At 40.5% G+C, this 17,956-nt stretch overlaps 1 protein-coding gene across 1 annotated transcript in view; it reads right to left on the reverse strand.

Annotated features, from left to right (window-relative positions):
• Positions 1–17,956, reverse strand: part of MSH2 (mutS homolog 2) — a 77,510-nt gene that overhangs the window by 46,894 nt on the left and 12,660 nt on the right. Inside the window, exons 4-7 of the mRNA XM_007534266.3 lie at positions 16,100–16,246; positions 14,191–14,340; positions 11,137–11,270; positions 3,342–3,541 (exon numbers count right to left, since the gene is read on the reverse strand). Coding sequence (XP_007534328.1) covers positions 3,342–3,541; positions 11,137–11,270; positions 14,191–14,340; positions 16,100–16,246 — 631 coding nt within the window. The remainder of the gene's footprint in view (positions 1–3,341; positions 3,542–11,136; positions 11,271–14,190; positions 14,341–16,099; positions 16,247–17,956) is intronic.

A 17,956-nucleotide genomic window follows, 5' to 3' on the forward strand; every position in this document is an offset into this window, starting at 1 on the left:
TCCTCCTATCTTTCTCACTGATAAATAAAATGTTAAAAAAAAAAAAAAGAAAAGAAATATTGGGGAAATGAAACAGGACAAGAGTCCAGCTAAAAGTCCCCCAAAGGTTGAAGCACAAAATAATGAGGTGAACATCCAAACACTAGTTAAGGAAATAAACACAGGAGTGAGTAAAGAGTTGAAATAATTGTCATCAGAAATGCAGAAACAACAAATGAGACTCTGGAAAAAACATTAATTATCTCAAGGTTATTAGAGTGCTAAAAGCTGAAATAACTGAGCTAAGAGCAAAACTAGCTGAACAAGCTAAAACAGTATCAGAACAGGGTCACAAAATAGATAAACTCCAGAAAACAATAGAGGGGAGAATGAATAGAATAAATGAAGCTGAAGACAGAATTAGCAAGATCGAGCACGAATTAGAGACAACTAAAAATGAAGTAAGAGATCTCAAGAGATTAAGAGATACTTAAAATGACAACAGAGACCTATGGAATGATTTCAAAAGAAATAATATATGCATTTTTGGCTTACCAGAGGAAGAAAGAGAGGGAGGGAAAGAAAGCATTCTTCAGGACATAATAGCTGAGAACTTCTCTAGTCTAGACAAGATAAAAGACATAAAGGTTCAAGAAGCCCAGAGGGTCCCAAACAGAATTAACCCCGACTTAAAGACACCAAGACACATCATATTTAGAATGAAAAGGAATAAGGATAAAGAAAGGATCCTGAAGGCTGCAAGAGAAAAACAAAGAGTCACCTACAGAAAAAAACCAATAAGATTAGCAGCAGACTTCTCCACACAAACACTACAGACCAGAAGAGAATGGCAGGATATCTACTGAGTGCTCAATGAGAAAGGCTTTCAACCAACAATGAGATACCACTTCACTCCAGTGAGAATGGCATACATCAGAAAAGGTGGCAGCAGCAAATGCTGGAGAGGTCGTGTTGTCAAAGAAACCCTCCTGCACTGCTGGTGGGAATGTCAATTGGTCCAACCTCTGCGAAGAACAATCTGGAGAACTCTCAGAAGGCTAGAAATGGACCTACCCTATGATCCTGCAATTCCTCTCTTCGGGATACATCCTAAGGAACCCAACACACCCATCCAAAAAGATCTGAGTACACATATGTTCTTAGCAGCACAATTTATAATAGCCAAAACCTGGAAGCAACCCAGGTGTCCAACAACAGATGAGTGGCTGAGCAAGTTGTGGTATATATACACAATGGAATACTACTCAGCTATTAAAAATGGTGACTTCACCGTTTTCAGCCGATCTTGGTTGGAGCTTGAAGAAATCATGTTAAGTGAAATAAGTCAGAAACAGAAGAATGAATATGGGATGATCTCACTCTCAGGCAGAAGTTGAAAAACAAGATCAAAAGAGAAAACACAAGTAGAACCTGAACTGGAATTGGTGTATTGCACCAAAGTAAAAGACTCTGGAGGGTAGGGGAGAATACAGGTCCAAAAAGGATGACAGGGGACCTGAGGAGGGGGGTTGTATTGTTATATAGAAAACTGGGAAATGCATGTACAAACTATTGTATTTACTGTTGAATGTAAAGTATTAATTCCTCAATAAAGAAAAAAAGTAGTCATAGATGTAGATATAAATTAGAAAAGAAGTGAATGGTGGGGGCAGGGGGTGGGTGGTGGCACACTGGGTTAAGCACGCATAGTATAAAGTGCAAGGGTCCTGGGTCCATCCCCCAGACCACCTGCTGGGTGGTCGCTTCACTAGCGGTGAAGCAGGTCTGCAGATGTCTCTCTGTTTCTCCCTTTCTATCTCCCCTCTCTTCTTAATTTCTCTCTATCCTAAATATAAAAAATAAATAAAAGCTAAAAGAAAAAGGGAATGAAGGCAGGACCATACAAGTGAATTAAAAATCGCATACAAAAAAAGTTTCCTCTTTGCACATGCAAAAAATTAAATTAAAAACTATGCTTGTCAGAGAAGTTGATCTGTCCACCAATACTATACTAGTATACGAACTGGCTTACTTTATTCCTATACCTTCACTTTGACTATTTCAAAATGACAAGATCCTTAGTCTACACACACACACACACACACACACACACACACACACACACACACACACACACACACACCTCTAAAGAGGTTCAACTCCATCCAGCAGGCCTGGACTTAGCTTATGTTATTTTCTTTCTTTTTTCTTTTTAATATTTATTTATTCCCTTTTTTGCCCTTGTTTTATTGTTGTAATTACTATTGTTGTTATTGATGTCGTCATTGTTGGGTAGGACAGAGAGAAATGGAGAGAGGAAGGGAAGACAGAGAGGGGGAGAGAAAGACAGACACCTGCAGACCTGCTTCACCGCCTGTGAAGCGACTCCCCTGCAGGTGGGGAGCTGGGGGCTCAAAACGGGATCCTTCTGCCGGTCCTTGTGTTATGTTATTTTCTTAAAGTCCTACATAGCAATGACCCCTGACAAGGCATGAAACATACAAACTGAATTGTTTTGCAATTGTTGGTTCCACAGTATTCAGGGTAGGTATTTTAACTGTCAGCACCTGGTCTCTAGGAGGGTTCCCAAAGAGCTCCTGATGAAAAAGCTAGTTATAAAACAAATCATGCCCAGGAAACATTTTTTTAAAAGGGGAGGGGGGGCCTAGTTATGATTCCATTTTAAATGGCAGTGGATTAAAAAAAAAAAATTGGACTTTCAAGCATGGGGTCTGAATTCATTTCCTGGCAGCACATGTACCAGAGTGATATCTGGTTCTCTCCCTCCTATCTTTCTCAGGAATAAATAATAAGTAAAATCTTAAAAAAAAATAATCCATTTTAAGTTCCTGGTTCCAGGTTTCTCTGTATAAACTAGTGTATCCTGATTGAAGAACGTGTACCTCATTATAGACCTTTCAAAAAGAAGGAATAGGAAATCTCCAGTTTACCTCCTCACTGTGACAGCCTTGGCTATGATGCATATTCTCTTTTTTTTTTTTTTGCATACCCTTACTCCCTTACTTTAATGCTGTCGGTAAATTCTATTCTTTCCCTGGAATAAACTTGGGGATTTTAAGTACCCTAATTCTGGGTTCTGTTAATCTTTTAACAACTAAACTGTCCAACTACCACTTTTGCTATAGTAGGACTATGAGTAAACCCAGTAACCCTTTATCATCATATCTATAAAAGAAAAAATTCTAAGTTGTCTCACAATTACAGATTTTTGCAATTTAACTATTTAATACAATTTGCTACTAGAAATGTTTTAGAGTAACCAAAACCAATTTTAGAAGTACAGAACATTTTTAAGTACACTGAGAGTGTAGCAAAACAACAAAAAAAAAGATCACTGTTACCTTCGTATTTTTCCAGAGCCTTAATTACATTAGGGAGTTGATTTATACCCTGATAGAGTCGGTAACAATCTTGTAAGTTGGCTGCTTGCCTTTGAAATTTCTTAGCAAGTCGGTTAAGATCTGGAAATCGACGAAGCAAATCCTCTTGTAAACTCTGCCTAAGTTCTGCATCTTCTACAAAAGCTTCCACTAGATTTAATCTGAAATAAATGTCACTGGAATTAGTCTTAAGTATTTTAGTACAGAATAAAATTTGATCTACTAGTTCAACTCAGTAAGCTCAAAAATTCAATGTAGGCAGCATGAATCCATTCTAAAATGTTAGCTTTTAAGAAGTTCAAAAAAAATTGTGGCCTCTGTTTACCTAACAACCAAACTAATGAAACTAATGTTTATCTAAATAGTATAAGATACTGAAATAAATGCTTTGCTAGAACTTGTACCAAATTAACATTTCTTTTTTTTTTTTTGTCCTTGTTGTTGGACAGGACAGAGAGAAATTGAGAGAGGAAGGGAAGACAGAGAGGGGGAGAGAAAGATAGACATTTGCAGACCAGCTTCACTACTTGCAAAGCTACATCCCCGCAGGTGGGGAGCCAGGGTCCTTATGCAAGACCTTGTGCTTCACGCCATATGCACTTAACCCACTGTGCTACCATCTGGCCCACCAAATTAACATTTCTTAAATGTAGTAATTTAATTATTAGAGCATTATTATTACATTATTATTACACTATTGTGTGGAGCTCATAAACAGTTTTGTCTGAGTTTGTCTCCCAAGGTAAAAACATAAAATCTCAATTTCTAATTTCAGAAATAATAAAGCAGCTACCTAAGAGGTAGTGCAGTGAATAAAGCCTTGAACCTTCAAGCATGAGGTCCCAATTCAACCTCCAGCATCCCATGTGTCAAAAGGAATACTCTGCTTCTCTCCCGCATTGTTTCTCTCAATAATAGTAATAATCTTTTCTTTATATGAGGAAAAATAGAGAGAAACTAAAAGTGTCACAGTAGACTTCAGTTTCTGAATTCCACAGGCCCTTGCAAGAGGCTCTTTTTTCCTAAGGATGTTAGTTACTTAAACAAAGAGCTATGGGCAGGTGGCGCCAGATGTGTGCCTGAGTACCAGTACTGGCTTATGTCAATGATGCTTTGATTCTCACTCTTGTTACTACTGGTAAATAAGTAAGTCTTAAAAGTAGTTCAACAAACAAAGGACCTTGAGGGAAGGAGAGGGCCAACCAAGAAAGCCATTTAGCCTTCCCTTTTTATCAAAGTAAATACTACTCCCCTCTCAATGTCTAAAAAGGAAGAAGTCCTTATTCCCTAAAACCTTATTTTATGACATTTATCTGAGCCTTCTCAACTCCCTGAATGCCCAGAGGATTGAGGGCACTTTCTCCAGCCTACCAACACCAAAAATTTCCTTTGAGCTCTTGCAGGTATGATTTAAGATTAGCATACTAAGAAATCCATATTTTTGCTAAGACTCACACAGAACATCATACTGTCAGGTGAGGATGGCAGACTGGGGAGATGAGAGACCGTGACAATTTATACCTGTATCCTGCTGCCAAGTCTACCAGTGACACCTCGAAGAAATCAGACTTCCCTGGACCCCCACTCATAAGCTCTCTCACACACATTCCCCTTTACATTATTACAACGTTGTCCCTCAGTCTGATAAATTGCTAGTTTCACAAGTCTATTGAGCATGTCATTTCAGAAATAATTACAGTGTCATTTTTGTTCTGGCTAACATACAAATTTTTAAAAGACTGTTCTGTTTCCAAGACAATGCCACATTTAAATCTCAATTTTAGAAGCACCAAAGTTTCTGTTGGCATAACACAATATACTGTCAATCCTATTCAATAAAAAAACTCAGCATAAATTGAAACATTAATTTGCAAATTGAATTAGCAATTTTTCAGGATCATTTAATCTCTTTATCATGGAAGTTGGAGTATTTATTTTTAAATAAAATGTGTCCTTTCTTTAAAACTAGCATTTTTCTTTTTTCATCTCTCATTATAAGATATGACTAGAATTTCATAACAGCATACAGCTGAGAATAAGCCTAGCAACTAAGGTACACTTGGAAGTTTTCTAATCTCTTCTTTGTTCCTCACAAGATTTAATACACTGTCATTACTGTTATAAAGTTCCAGAGATTATTATGGCGATCTCTTTACTCTGTGGAAACTGTAAGTGATCTTGAGAACAAAACTACTCCTTTGACATACCAAGTAGTAGCTACTCTGCTAGAACTAAGAATCTTTTTAAAAAGATGGACAGCAAGATAAGAGTTCACCTAGAAGGCTCACACTTTGCCCTACAAACAGCCTAGGTTCAAAGGCCGCCCTCAACACACTGGGAAAGCTGCAGTGCAATGGGATCTTTCCCTCAATCTCTCTCTACATGTCAGTAAGACTCAATTCAGAGCAGCAAATTATCAGTGACAACAGAACAAATGAATAAATGAATAAATAAACATGACAAGATAGAGAAGAACAGATTTTCAAGAAATATTCAACCTAGTGGAAAAGAACAAATTCCACCATGCAGTTAAGAGATGTTTAACAAGAAACACAAAATGCAATATAATATGACATGGGTAAGACAGCAAGAAAATCCCATGTGAGCTAGGAATCTTCAGTTTGCATGTATTTGCCTATATTCTGAATTGTTACACTTCATATAAACAGAATTCTAGGAATAATACTTGGGAAAGGAGAGAACAGAAGCAACAGCATAGGGTGTCCAGGCGGTAGCACAGTGGGTTAAGTGCACACAGTACAAAGCACAAGGACCAGGTCTGGGATCTTGATTCAAGTCCCTGGCTCCCCACCTGTGGGGGGGTGGGGGCCACTTCACAAGCGGTGAAGCAGGTCTACAGGTATCTATCTTCCTCTCCCCTTGTCTTCGTAGTGCAGGCAGTAAGCCCCAGCAATATACCTAGTGGCAAAAAAAAAAAAAAAAAAAAAAAATGCAACAGCACAAATATGAAGGGTAGAAGTTTAAAGAGAAGAAAGAAAATGGAAGCACAAATGGTATAGCAAAAACCCTTAAGAGATAAAATGGGAAGAGTAGTTTTCAAAAGGGGGGCAAGTATTATTCTGCAGACAAAAAAAGAAAACAAATACATTTTGAGATATAAAGGATTGGGCAGGGGTGGTGTGGGAAATGACACAGTAGATAAAGCATTGGTGTCTCAGCAAGAGGTCCAGAGTTCGATGCTCAGCAGCACATGTATCAGAGTGATGTGGGTTCTTTCTCTCTCTCCCTCTCTCTCCCTTTCTTTCTCTTTAATAAATAAAATATTTTTTAACTTTTTTATACAAAATCTTTTTTAATAAAAAAGAATTGGGCAGGAAGATAGCAAAATGGTTATGAAAAAAAGACTCCTGTGCCTGAGGGAGACTTTGAAGACCCAGGTTCAAACCCCATCCTACCATAAACCAGAGCCGAGCAGTGCTCTGGTTAAAAAAAAAAAAGACAGAGATAGGATTAAGGAGATCTAGTATTTAGTGGAAGGAATGAGACAGTTAAAGGCTTTCAGAGAGGGAGTCGGGCGGTAGCACAGCGGGTTAAGCACATGTGGTGTGAAGCCAAGGACCGGCATAAGGATCCCCACCTGCAGGTGGAGTAACTTCACAGGTGGTGAGCAGGTCTGCAGGTGTCTCTCTTTCTCACCCATCTTCCCCTCCACTCTCCATTTCTCTCTGTCCTATCCAACAACAACAATTACTACAACTATAAAAACAACAAGAGCAACAAGAAGGAAATAAATATTTTTTAAAAAAGGCTTTCAAAGAAAGTAAACATTTTTGAATTGGTGGCTGGAATTACTTGTATTACAAAAATAGCACCAAGTAGGTAATAAATGAAAGGTAGCATGAAAATAGATTCAGTGAGCATTGTGTGAACTCCAGCAAATTTCACTTTATTTGCTTAAGGTCTGTTTTAATTTTATCTCACCAGAGACAGAGATGTGAAACGTGCTAAAACTGCTATGTATGCAAAAAGGCATGACATATGACACAAATACAGAATGTATATGCAAAATAAGTGCAGCAAACACAAAGATCTAGTCAGGCATGTCCCATGTCTCCTCTAATAAAAAAAGGAAAGCTCTGCTTTCTTTTGTTTTTTTTCTTTTTTTTGTTTAAATATTTATTCCCTTGTGTTGCCCTTGTTGTAGTTACTATTGATGTCATTGTTGTCGGATAGGACAGAGAAATGTAGAGAGGAGGGGAAGACAGAGAGGGGGAGAGAAAGACAGACACCTGCAGACCTGCTTCACTGCCTGTGAAGCGACTCCCCTACAGGTGGGGAGCAGGGGTGTCGAACAGGGATCCTTACGCCGGTCCTTGCGCTTTGCTCCACCTGCGCTTAACCCACTGCGCTACCACCTGACTCCCTTTTAATTTTTTAATATTTATTTTATTTTTGATGTATTATTGGATAGAGACAGAGAGAAACTATGGGGGGGAGAGGAAGATAAAGACAGAGAGACACCTGCAGCCCTGCTTTACCACTTGCAAAGCTTTCCCCCTGCAGGTGGGGACCAGTGGCTTGAACCTGGGTCCTTGTGTACTGTAATGTGTGTGCTTAACCAGGTGCACCACCACTTGGCCCCAAAGCTCTGCTTTTTTCTTTTTTGCCTCCAGGGTTATTCCAAGGGCTCCGTGCCCGCATTACAAATCCACTGCTCCTGGAGGCCACCTTTTCCCTTTTGTTGCCCTTGTTGTTTATGTTGTTGTTGTTATTACTGTTATTGTTGGGTAAGACAGAGAGAAATGGAGAGAGGAAGGGGGGAGAGAAAGAGATACCTGCAGACCTGCTTCACCACTTACGAACGGGGGGGGGGGGAGAGAAAGAGAGATACCTGCAGACCTGCTTTACCACTTACGAAGGGACCCCCTTCCAGGTGGGGAGCCAGTGGTTCAAACTGAGATCCTTATGCCGGTCCTTGCACTTCACACCATGTGAGCTTAAGCTGCTGCACTACTTATCCGCCCCCAGTTCTGCTTTCTTTAACAGAATTCATCCCATACCCATATAAACTAAAATGAACTCACAGTTGCAACCCAGCAAAGTAAATAGATTTCCACTATCATCTCTTCTGGAAAATCATACCAAAACATAAGAGTTATGCAGAAATATTACTTGATGTGCACCTAGCAAAAAAAATCAATCCTACACACTTAGAGGTGACAGATTTGTTCTGAAAATCCCAGGAACGTGTCAACTAGGAAGCATGAGGCCTTTTTTCTTGTTAATTGAGGGGGTATTAATGGTTTACAGTAAATAATTGATACATGTGTAAAATTTCTCAGTTTTCTGCAAAACACTCCCACCCCCAGCCTAGGTGCTCCTCCAACATCATGCTCCAGGACTTGAAAGCCCCCGTCCTCCACCAAAGGTTTTTTAAAATTATGAGTATTAGATATGACAGAGAGAAACTGAGAGGGGAGGGAGTCAGGCAGTAGCACAGCGGGTTAAGTGCAAGTGGAGCAAAGCGGAAGGACTGGTGTAAGAATCCTGCATGGTTTGAGCCCCAGGCTGCCCACCTGCAGGGGAGTCACTTCATAGGCAGTGAAGCAGGTCTGCAGGTGTCTTTCTCTCCCCCTCTGTCTTCCCCTCCTCTCTCAATTTCTCTCTGTCCTAGCAACGACGACATGAACAACAATAACTACAACAATAACAAAAAAAATAATAAAATGAGAGGGGAGAGGGAGAGATAGAAAGATACCTGCAGTACTGCTTTACCACTAATGAGGTCCCCCAGTAAGTAGGGAGGGGAGCTCGAACCCAGGTCCTCATACATAGTAATGTATGTGCTCACTCTGGTTCTTTCTCTTCTCCCACTCATATGAATTGGTAAATAATTTTTTAAAGCCATCCTCATAAATATTCTTTCTGATTTGAAAGTCTTATAATACCACTTGATTTGAGAAATACTTCAATATCCTATGAAAGTAACCTTTACTTAGGATCTAAAAGAAATTGCACCCTGGTTGCCTTCTAAATAAATAAACCACTACAAAAATATACAGGAAGGACTTCATGAAATATTAGATTGTCATAATTCTTTTTTAATCACTATTTTATTTTATTATTGGATAGAGACAGAGAAATTGAGAGGGGAAGTGTAGATAGACAGAAAAACAAGGGCAACAAAGGGAATAAATATTAAGAAAAAAGCTTTAAAAATTTTTTTTAAAAAAGAGAGAGAGAAAGAGAAACAGAGAGGCACCTGCAGCTCTGCTTCACCACCTGTGAAGCTTTCACCTTTGCAAGTAGGGACCTAGTCCTTGAGCACTGTAGTGGGTGCACTTAATCAAGTGTGCCACCAACTGGTCCCAAAAGCAATTTTATTTATTATTGGATAGAAACAGAGAGAAATTGAGAGGGGAGGGGAGATAAAGAGAGAAAGAAACAGAGACACCTGCAGACCTGCTTCATGAAGTTTTCTCCTGCAGATGGGGACCAGGGACTTGAAACTGGGTCCTTGTGCACTGTAATGTGTGCACTTAACCAGGTGCACCACCACCTGGCCCCTAAAATCCTTTCTAATGTAAAATAATGGAGAGTAATTGTTTCCAATGTGTAAGACATTATTTAAAGTATTATACATAGTGCACCATTTAACCCTAAGAAGTAGGTATATTATTACTGTGGGCAAAGAACACATAGCTTAAGTAACTTGTCCCAAAAATACAACAAATAAGTTAAAGAACCATAATGTGAACCAAGCTATTGTGGCTCTCACAAGTTCATTCTTGGAAACACACCACTATGCCAACTACCAAATAAAATTTTATCTTCATATAGTGAAAAACACAGTCAGAAAGCAGGTTACAAAGCTGGGTGGCAGGTTACGGGGCTGGATGGTAGTGACTTGGTTGAGCACACATGTTACAATGTGCAAGGACCTGAGTTCAAGCCCCTGGTCCCACCTGTAGGGAGAGAGATTCACAAGTGGTGAAGCAGTGTTGGCAGGTGTCTCTCTGCCTCTGTCTCTATCTCCCCCTTCCTCTCAATTTCTGGCTGTTTCTATCAATAAGTAAATAAATATAAAAAAAAAAGTTACTAGCTGCACAATCAAGTAATTCTTTTTTTTTTTTTTTTAAGATTTTATTTATTTCTGAGAAAGATAGGAGGAGAGAAAGAACCAGACATCACTCTGGCACATGTGCTGCCAGGGATCAAACTCGGGACCTCATACTTTAGTGTCCAAAACTTTATCACTGCGCCACCTCCCAGACCACACAATCAAGTTATTCTTTTGAATCAATATAATTCATTACAATATAGCTTCTGTGCAGTTGGATGCTGACATGCAGGTGCAAAATCGCAGACTAAGAGGTACAATAATTTGGAGCAAAGTGGTCCGGGAGGTGGTGCAGTGGATAAAACATTGGACTCTCAAGAATGAGGTCCCGAGTTCAGTCGCCCGCAGCACATGTACCAGAATGACGTCTGGTACATTCTCTCCTATCTTTCTCATTAATGAAATATTTAATTAAGAATAAGGCACACCTGGTAAAGTGCTTTCAGTGTGCAAGGACCCAGGTTCAAGCCCCTGGTCCCACCATGCAGGGGGAAAGCTTTCCAAGTGGTGTAGCAGGTCTGTAGGTGTCCCCCTCTGTCTCTTCCCCTTTTTGTCTCCTCCCTCCCTTCTCAATTTCTATCTCTAATAAATAAATTAATTAAATATTTAAATAAATAAGAATATGAAGCTACTATAAATAGTTCAAAGTTCACAAAGTAAACACTAGTAACATACCTCTCTTCTATTCTGTTCTTATCCATGAGAGGCTGCTTAATCCACTGGTTAACCAATCTTTGTCCTTGAGGGGTTTTGCACTTATTCAGCAGTGCTGCCAGAGACTGAGAGCCCGAGGTATCTTCAACAGAACCCTATTTAACAACAACAAAAATAAACAGTTTAGAACAGTCATTAGTAAAAACCTATCATGTCATGAAAATTAATTTCAGGAACAATATATTATATTCTTAAATGAAAAACTGTCACAGATTCAGAAGTTTCTGGTCCAATCCCCAACACCACCAGAAAGGAGTTTGAGCAGTGCTCTGCTTAAAAAAAAAAAAAAAAAAAAAAGTCTGGGAGTTGGGCAGTAGCACAGCAGGTTAAGTGCACATGGTGCAAAGTATACAAGGACTGGCATAAGGATCCCGGTTTGAGCTCCTGGCTTCCCACCTGCAAGGGAGTTGCTTCACAAGCGGTGAAGCAGGTCTGCAGGGGACTTTCTCTCCCCCTCCTCTCTCCATTTCTCTCTGTCCTATCCAACAATGACAACATCAACAACAATAACTACAACAATTTAAAAAAAGGGGGGGCAACAAAAGGGAATAAATAAATAATTTTTTTTTAAAGTTTAATAGGGAGTCAGGTGGTCACATAGTGCAAAGCACAAGAACCGGCTTAAGGATCCCAGTTTGAGCCCCCAGCTCCCCACCTGCAGGGGGTCGCTTCATAAGCAATGAAGCAGGTCTGTAGGTGTCTGTCTTTCTCTCCCCTCTCAATTTCTCTCTGTCCTATCCAACAACAGCAATGACAACAATAATAATAGCAACAACAAGGGCAACAAAATGGGAAAAATGGCCTCCAGGACAGTGGATCTGTGGTGCAGGCACCGAGCCCCAGCAAGAACCCTGAAAGAAAAAAAAAAAAAAGGTTTGACAAAGAAAATATAGTATAATGTGGTCCAGAAAATGGCTCAGTGAATATGGCATTGGTCTCTCAAGCACACAAGGTCATGAGTTCAATCTGTGGCAGCACATGTACCTGAGTGATGTCTGGTTCCTTCTCTCCTGTCTTTCTCATTAATAAGTAAGTAAAGTGGGAGTTGGGTGGCAGCATAGGTGGCGCAAAGCACAAGGACAGGCAAGGATCCCGGTTCCAGCCCCTGGCTCCCCACCTGCAGGTGAGTCGCTTCACAGGCTTCCCCCCCAACCCTATCCCACCCCCGTCATCCCCTCCTCTCTCCAATTCTCTCTGTCCTATCCAACAACAACAACATCATAACAAAAATAATAACTACAACAATAAAACAAGGGCAACAAAAGAATAGATAAATATTTAAATAAATAAAGTATTTAAATAAAAAATAAAGAAATAAAATAGCGTGGGGGTAGGTGTTGGCACACCTGATTGAGGACACACATTACAGTGCACAAGGATCTGGGTTCAAGCTCCCAGTCTTCAACTGCAAGGGGAAGCTTTATGAGTGGTGAAGCAGTGTTGCAGGTCTCGTGAACACTCACTCACTCTCTTTCCTCTCAATTTCTCCCTGTCTGTATCCAAAAAACAAAGTTACAGTAATTCAAGAACTATGTATCTATTATAAGCATAGTATTTCAAAGAATTCTTCACTATATATCCAAGGAAACATTCTGTTTCCAGGGGGCTAAGTGGTGGTACGATTGGTGAAGTACACAATGCATGGAACCCAGGATCAAGTCCCCCAGCCCCACCTGCAGGGCAAAAGCTTTATGAGGGCTGCAGTGCTGCAAGTGTCTCTCCTGAATTTTTTTATCATAATTAAAATAGTGAAATTTAAAAAATATTCAGTTTCTGTGTGGGACAGAGACATCAGAGCACTATTCCACCACTCGTTTTTTTCTTACTGTCACGCAGTGGCAGGTATAAAACCCAGAGTTTCTCATATGCAAAGTATGAACACTACCACTGAGCCATCAACCTCCCCAGTCTTTTCCATTTTTCTTTTCTTTTCTTTTTTTTTTTTTTTTTTTTTTTGCCTCCAGGGTTATCACTGGGGCTCGGTGCCTGCACCATGAATCCATTGCTCCTGGAAGTCATTTTTTCCCATTTCGGTTGCCCTTGTTGTTGTCGTTACTGTTAATGTTGCCATTGATGTTGTTGTTGAATAGGACAGAGAGAAACTGAGAGAGGAGGGGAGACAGAGGGGGGAGAGAAAGACACCTGCAGACCTGCTTCACTGCTTGTGAGGTGACCCCCCCTGCAGGTGGGGAGCTGGGGGCCAGGGACCTTTAAGCCTGGCCTTGCGCTTTGCGCCTTGTGCGGTCAACCCACTGCATACTGCCCAACCCCCCTTTTTGCTTTTTTTATGTTTGTTTTGCATTTTAGGACCAGAGGTGAAATCCAGCTTAGAGATGCAAGGCATAAATCCTACAGCTCTACCACTGAGTTACAACTCAGCACTTATGGTATTTAAAAAAATTATTTATCTAGTCACATGTTCATTGAATAAATGCTTATTTATTGCATAGAGACAGGCAGAAAATTGAGAGAGGAGGGAAAGAGTGAGGGAGACAAAGACACCTGCAACATTGATTCACTGCTCTTTTTTTAAAAAAAAATTTTTTGAATATTTATTTATTCCCTTTTTGTTGCCCTTGTTGTTTTACTGTTATAGTTATTGCTGTCGTCATTGTTGGATAGAACAGAGAAAAATGGAGAGAGGAGGGGAAGACAGAGGGGGAGAGAAAGAGAGACACCTGCAGACCTGCTTCACCACTTGTGAAGGACTTCCCTGCAGGTGGGGAGCCGGGGACTCAACCAGGATGCTTACACTGGTCCTTGACACTTTGTGCCACATGCACTTAACCCGCTACACTAGCACCCAACTCCCTGCTTTACTGCTCTTGAAGCTTTCCCCTCTGCAGGTGGGGACTGGGGACTTGAACCTGGCTTCTTGTGCACAGTAACACTTGCACTCAATCAGATATACCACCCCACCGCCACCCCCGCCACTACCTTCAGTATTTTTAACATATATATATACTTTTCCTTCCTTTCTTTCTTTCTCTCTTCCTTCCTTTCTTTCTTTTTTACCTGGAAAAGGTTAAGGGCTCGGACAGCTGCAATATCCAATTTCATATACTGGCTGAAGTCAAAAGTAGTCAGTTCAAACTGTCCAAAGTTTGAATCATCAGATAAGAGTTCTAAAAACTTGATTACTGCAGACAAGGATGAAACAGCAACCTAAGAATAAGAAATTAAAAGAACTAGGTAATTGTTTTAGAAGACAAATGAAGAAATAAAATTTTACACACTTTAACATTTTCCTTGGTGTCTGTAGTCCAAACCAAGACAATTAGGGTTTAAATAATTCTATTAAGATTAGATGGGTGGGGTAGAGGATAAATAGCATAATGGTTATGCAAACAGACTCTCTCTCATGCCTGAGGCTCCAGAGTCCCAGGTTTAATCCCCCACACCACTTAAGCCAGAGCTGATCAGTGCTTGGGTAAAAAAAAAAAAAAAAGATTAGATGGGTTGGGGCCAGCAATAACACACCAGGTTAAGCACACACTGTATGAAGTACAAGGACACTGGTTTGAGCCCCTGGCTCACCACCTGCAGGGGGAGGTGGGGGGAGTTGCTTCCAAGTGGTGAAGCAGGTCTGCAGGTGTCTGTCTTTCTCTCCCCCTCTCTGTCTTCCCCTCCTCTCTCCATTTCTCTCAGTCCTATCCAACAAATGAAAAAAAAAAAAAACCTTTTTTCCTCCAGCGATAACCCTGGAGGCAAAAAGAAGTTTAGGTAGATGCAGGCAATAGCATATTGTTATGCAAAAGATTCTCAAGCTTGAGGCTCTGAAGTCCCAGGTTCAATTCACAGTATCACAATAAGCCAGAGCTGAGCAGTGCTCTGGAATCTCAGTCTTCTATCTTTCTCATTAAAATAAGTATTAAAAGAGAAAGAAAACTCAGCAGGGGCATACAGCATAATGGCTATGCAAAAAGACTTTGATGCCTGATGCACAGGTTCAATTCCCACCCCCCACTCAAAACCAGAATTGAAAAAAAAAACCCACCTCTCATGCCTGAGGCACCAAAGTCCCAGTTTCATTCTCCACTGCCACCTCCCACCCCCCCCCATAAGCCTGAGCTGAGTAATGCTCTAAAGAGAAAAGGAGGGGGGTGTGAAACACTTCTCAAGTGCACACCCACCTCAAAGATTTGAGTATGATAAATTTTAAGCACAGAAATCCCTTAAAAAGGGGGGGCTGGCTGGTGGTGCACCTGGCTGAGCGCACATATTACAGTGCACAAAAATACGGGTTCAAGCCCCAAGTTCCTAACTCCAGAGGTACTCTTTGCAAGTGGTGAAGCAGAGCTGCAGGTGTCTCTCTGTTTCTCTTCCTCTCTACCTCCTCTGCCCCTTTCAATTTCTGTGTTTCTACCCAACAATTAAGGGAGACAGGCAGTAGCGCAGCGGGTTCAAGCCCCCAGTCCTAACCTGCAAGGGGAAAGCTTTCCAAGTGGTGAAGCAGGGTTGCAGGTGTCTCTCTCTATTTCTGGCTGTCTCTATCCAATAAGTAAAAATAATTTTAAAAATTTAAAAATAATAATTAGTGGGAGTCGGGCTGTAGCACAGCGGGTTGAGCGCAGGTGGCGCAAAGCACAAGGACCGGCATAAGGATCCCGGTTTGAACCCCGGCTCCCCACCTGCAGGGGAGTCGCTTCACAGGCGGTGAAGCAGGTCTGCAGGTGTCTGTCTTTCTCTCCTCCTCTCTGTCTTCCCCTCCTCTCTCCATTTCTCTCTGTCCTATCCAACAACGACAACAACAATAATAACTACAACAATAAAACAACAAGGGCAACAAAAGGGAATAAATAAATATAATAAATATTTAAAAATAATAATAATAATAATAATAATAATTAGTTAAGTGACAGAAATAACCATCTATATTCACACTGACAACTTAATAATCATTCCACATTAGTAATCCACATACCTGATTCTCCATTTCTGGCAAGACAGCACTATTCATCTGTTCACCCTTTTTGCTTTTCAACAACCGGTTAAGGTCCTGGTAAATATCTTTTGTAGAAAAGTCAGTTCTTTTTCTTTCTGTAATCAGGATTCCACCTCTTTGAATAACCTGTTTCACAAGAAATATTTTACATTACTATGAGAAAATAAACAGAAAGGGAAACTATAACAATGACAAATACAAAATAATAACAATTAACCCACATTAAATTATGTAATATGCAAAAATTAGTAATATGTATGCATTAAAACATATTCATAAAATCTTAAGTTTTCATGGAAATATAAATTACATTCAAGTAAAGCTTTCAAGAATAGTACCCATTAGTAAAAATTCTTTTTTTCATTATATATATTTTTAAATTTATTATTGGATAGACACAGAAAGAAGCTGAAAGAAGAGAAGAGATAGAGAAAGACACAGAAACCTGCAGCTGCTTCACTCGTGAAACTTCCCCCATGCAGGTGGGGACCAGGGGTTTGAACCTGGGTCTTTGAGCACTGTAATGTGTGTGCTTAACCATGTGCACCACCAGCTGCCCACTCAGTAAAAATTCTTTTTTTTTCATATAATAGTATTATTTTTGCTTATTTGAAGTAATGGCATATTGGGGTTTTTTGTCTGTTTATTTCTTTATTGGGGAATTAATAGTTTACAGTCAACAGTAAAATACAATGATTTGTACATATATAACATTTCTCAGTTTTTTACATAATAATTCAAGCCCCCCCCACCTCCCCGGTCTTCCTCTGCCATCATGTTCCTGGACCTGAACCCTCCACCTTCACCACCCACCCAAGAGTCTTTTACTTTGGTGCAGTACACCAAGTAAAAAAAAATTTGGGGGGGGGGGGGTCAGACGGTAGCACAGTGGGTTAAGCGCACATGGTGCAAAGTCTAAAGACCGGCTCAAGGATCCAGGTTTGAGCCCCCAGTTCCCCACATGCAGGGGGGTCACTTCACAAGTGGTGAAGCAAGTCTGCAGGTGTCTATCTTTCTCTCCCAGTCTTCCTCTACTTTCTCCATGTTCTATCCAACAACAACAGCAATGGCAACAGTAACAACAATGGCAACAAGGGCAACAAAAATGGAAAAAAATGGCCTCCAGGAGCAGTGGATTCATGGTGCAGGTACCAAACCCCAGCAATAACCCTGGAGGCACAAGGGAAAAAAAAAACCTTAACACAATTATTAAAACTTGTACCCACCTGTAGGGGAGTCACCTCACAAGCAGTGAAGCAGGTCTGCAGGTGTCTTTCTCTCCACCTCCCTATCTTTCCCTCCTCTCTCCATTTCTCTCTGTCCTATCCAACAACGACATCAATAATAACTATAACAATAAAAACAAGGGCAACAAAAGGGAGTATTTTTTTTTAAAAAAAGTTGCTTAGATACTATCTGTACCAAAAAATTCCCACTATAGATTTGTTATCTCTCAAGCAATTCTCATGGTATTTGGTATCCACACACCCAAAAGGAATCTGTGGGGGCATACCACACCCCTCAAGAAACAGCAAAATTGGGAGGCTGGGCAGCAGCCCACATATCACCATGCATAAGGGCCTGGGTTGAAGCCGCCAGTCCCCACCTACAGAGGGGAAGCTTCATGAGCAATGGATTAGTGCTGCAGATATCTTCCTTTCAATCCTTCCCTCTCCCCGTCCCTATTTGCCTGTCAAAAACGTAAGAAAGAAAAAAAGGGAAGGAAAGAGAAAAAAAAGTTGGCCTGGCCCCTAACACACTGAAGAAAGCTTTGGTGCTTCATTACTGTGGTTCCTTTCCCCATGCCCATCTCCCACCCCTATCTTTACCTGAAAA

This window comes from Erinaceus europaeus, chromosome 3 (assembly GCF_950295315.1).
Source record: "Erinaceus europaeus chromosome 3, mEriEur2.1, whole genome shotgun sequence".
In the NCBI taxonomy this organism is placed as follows: Eukaryota; Metazoa; Chordata; class Mammalia; order Eulipotyphla; family Erinaceidae; genus Erinaceus; species Erinaceus europaeus.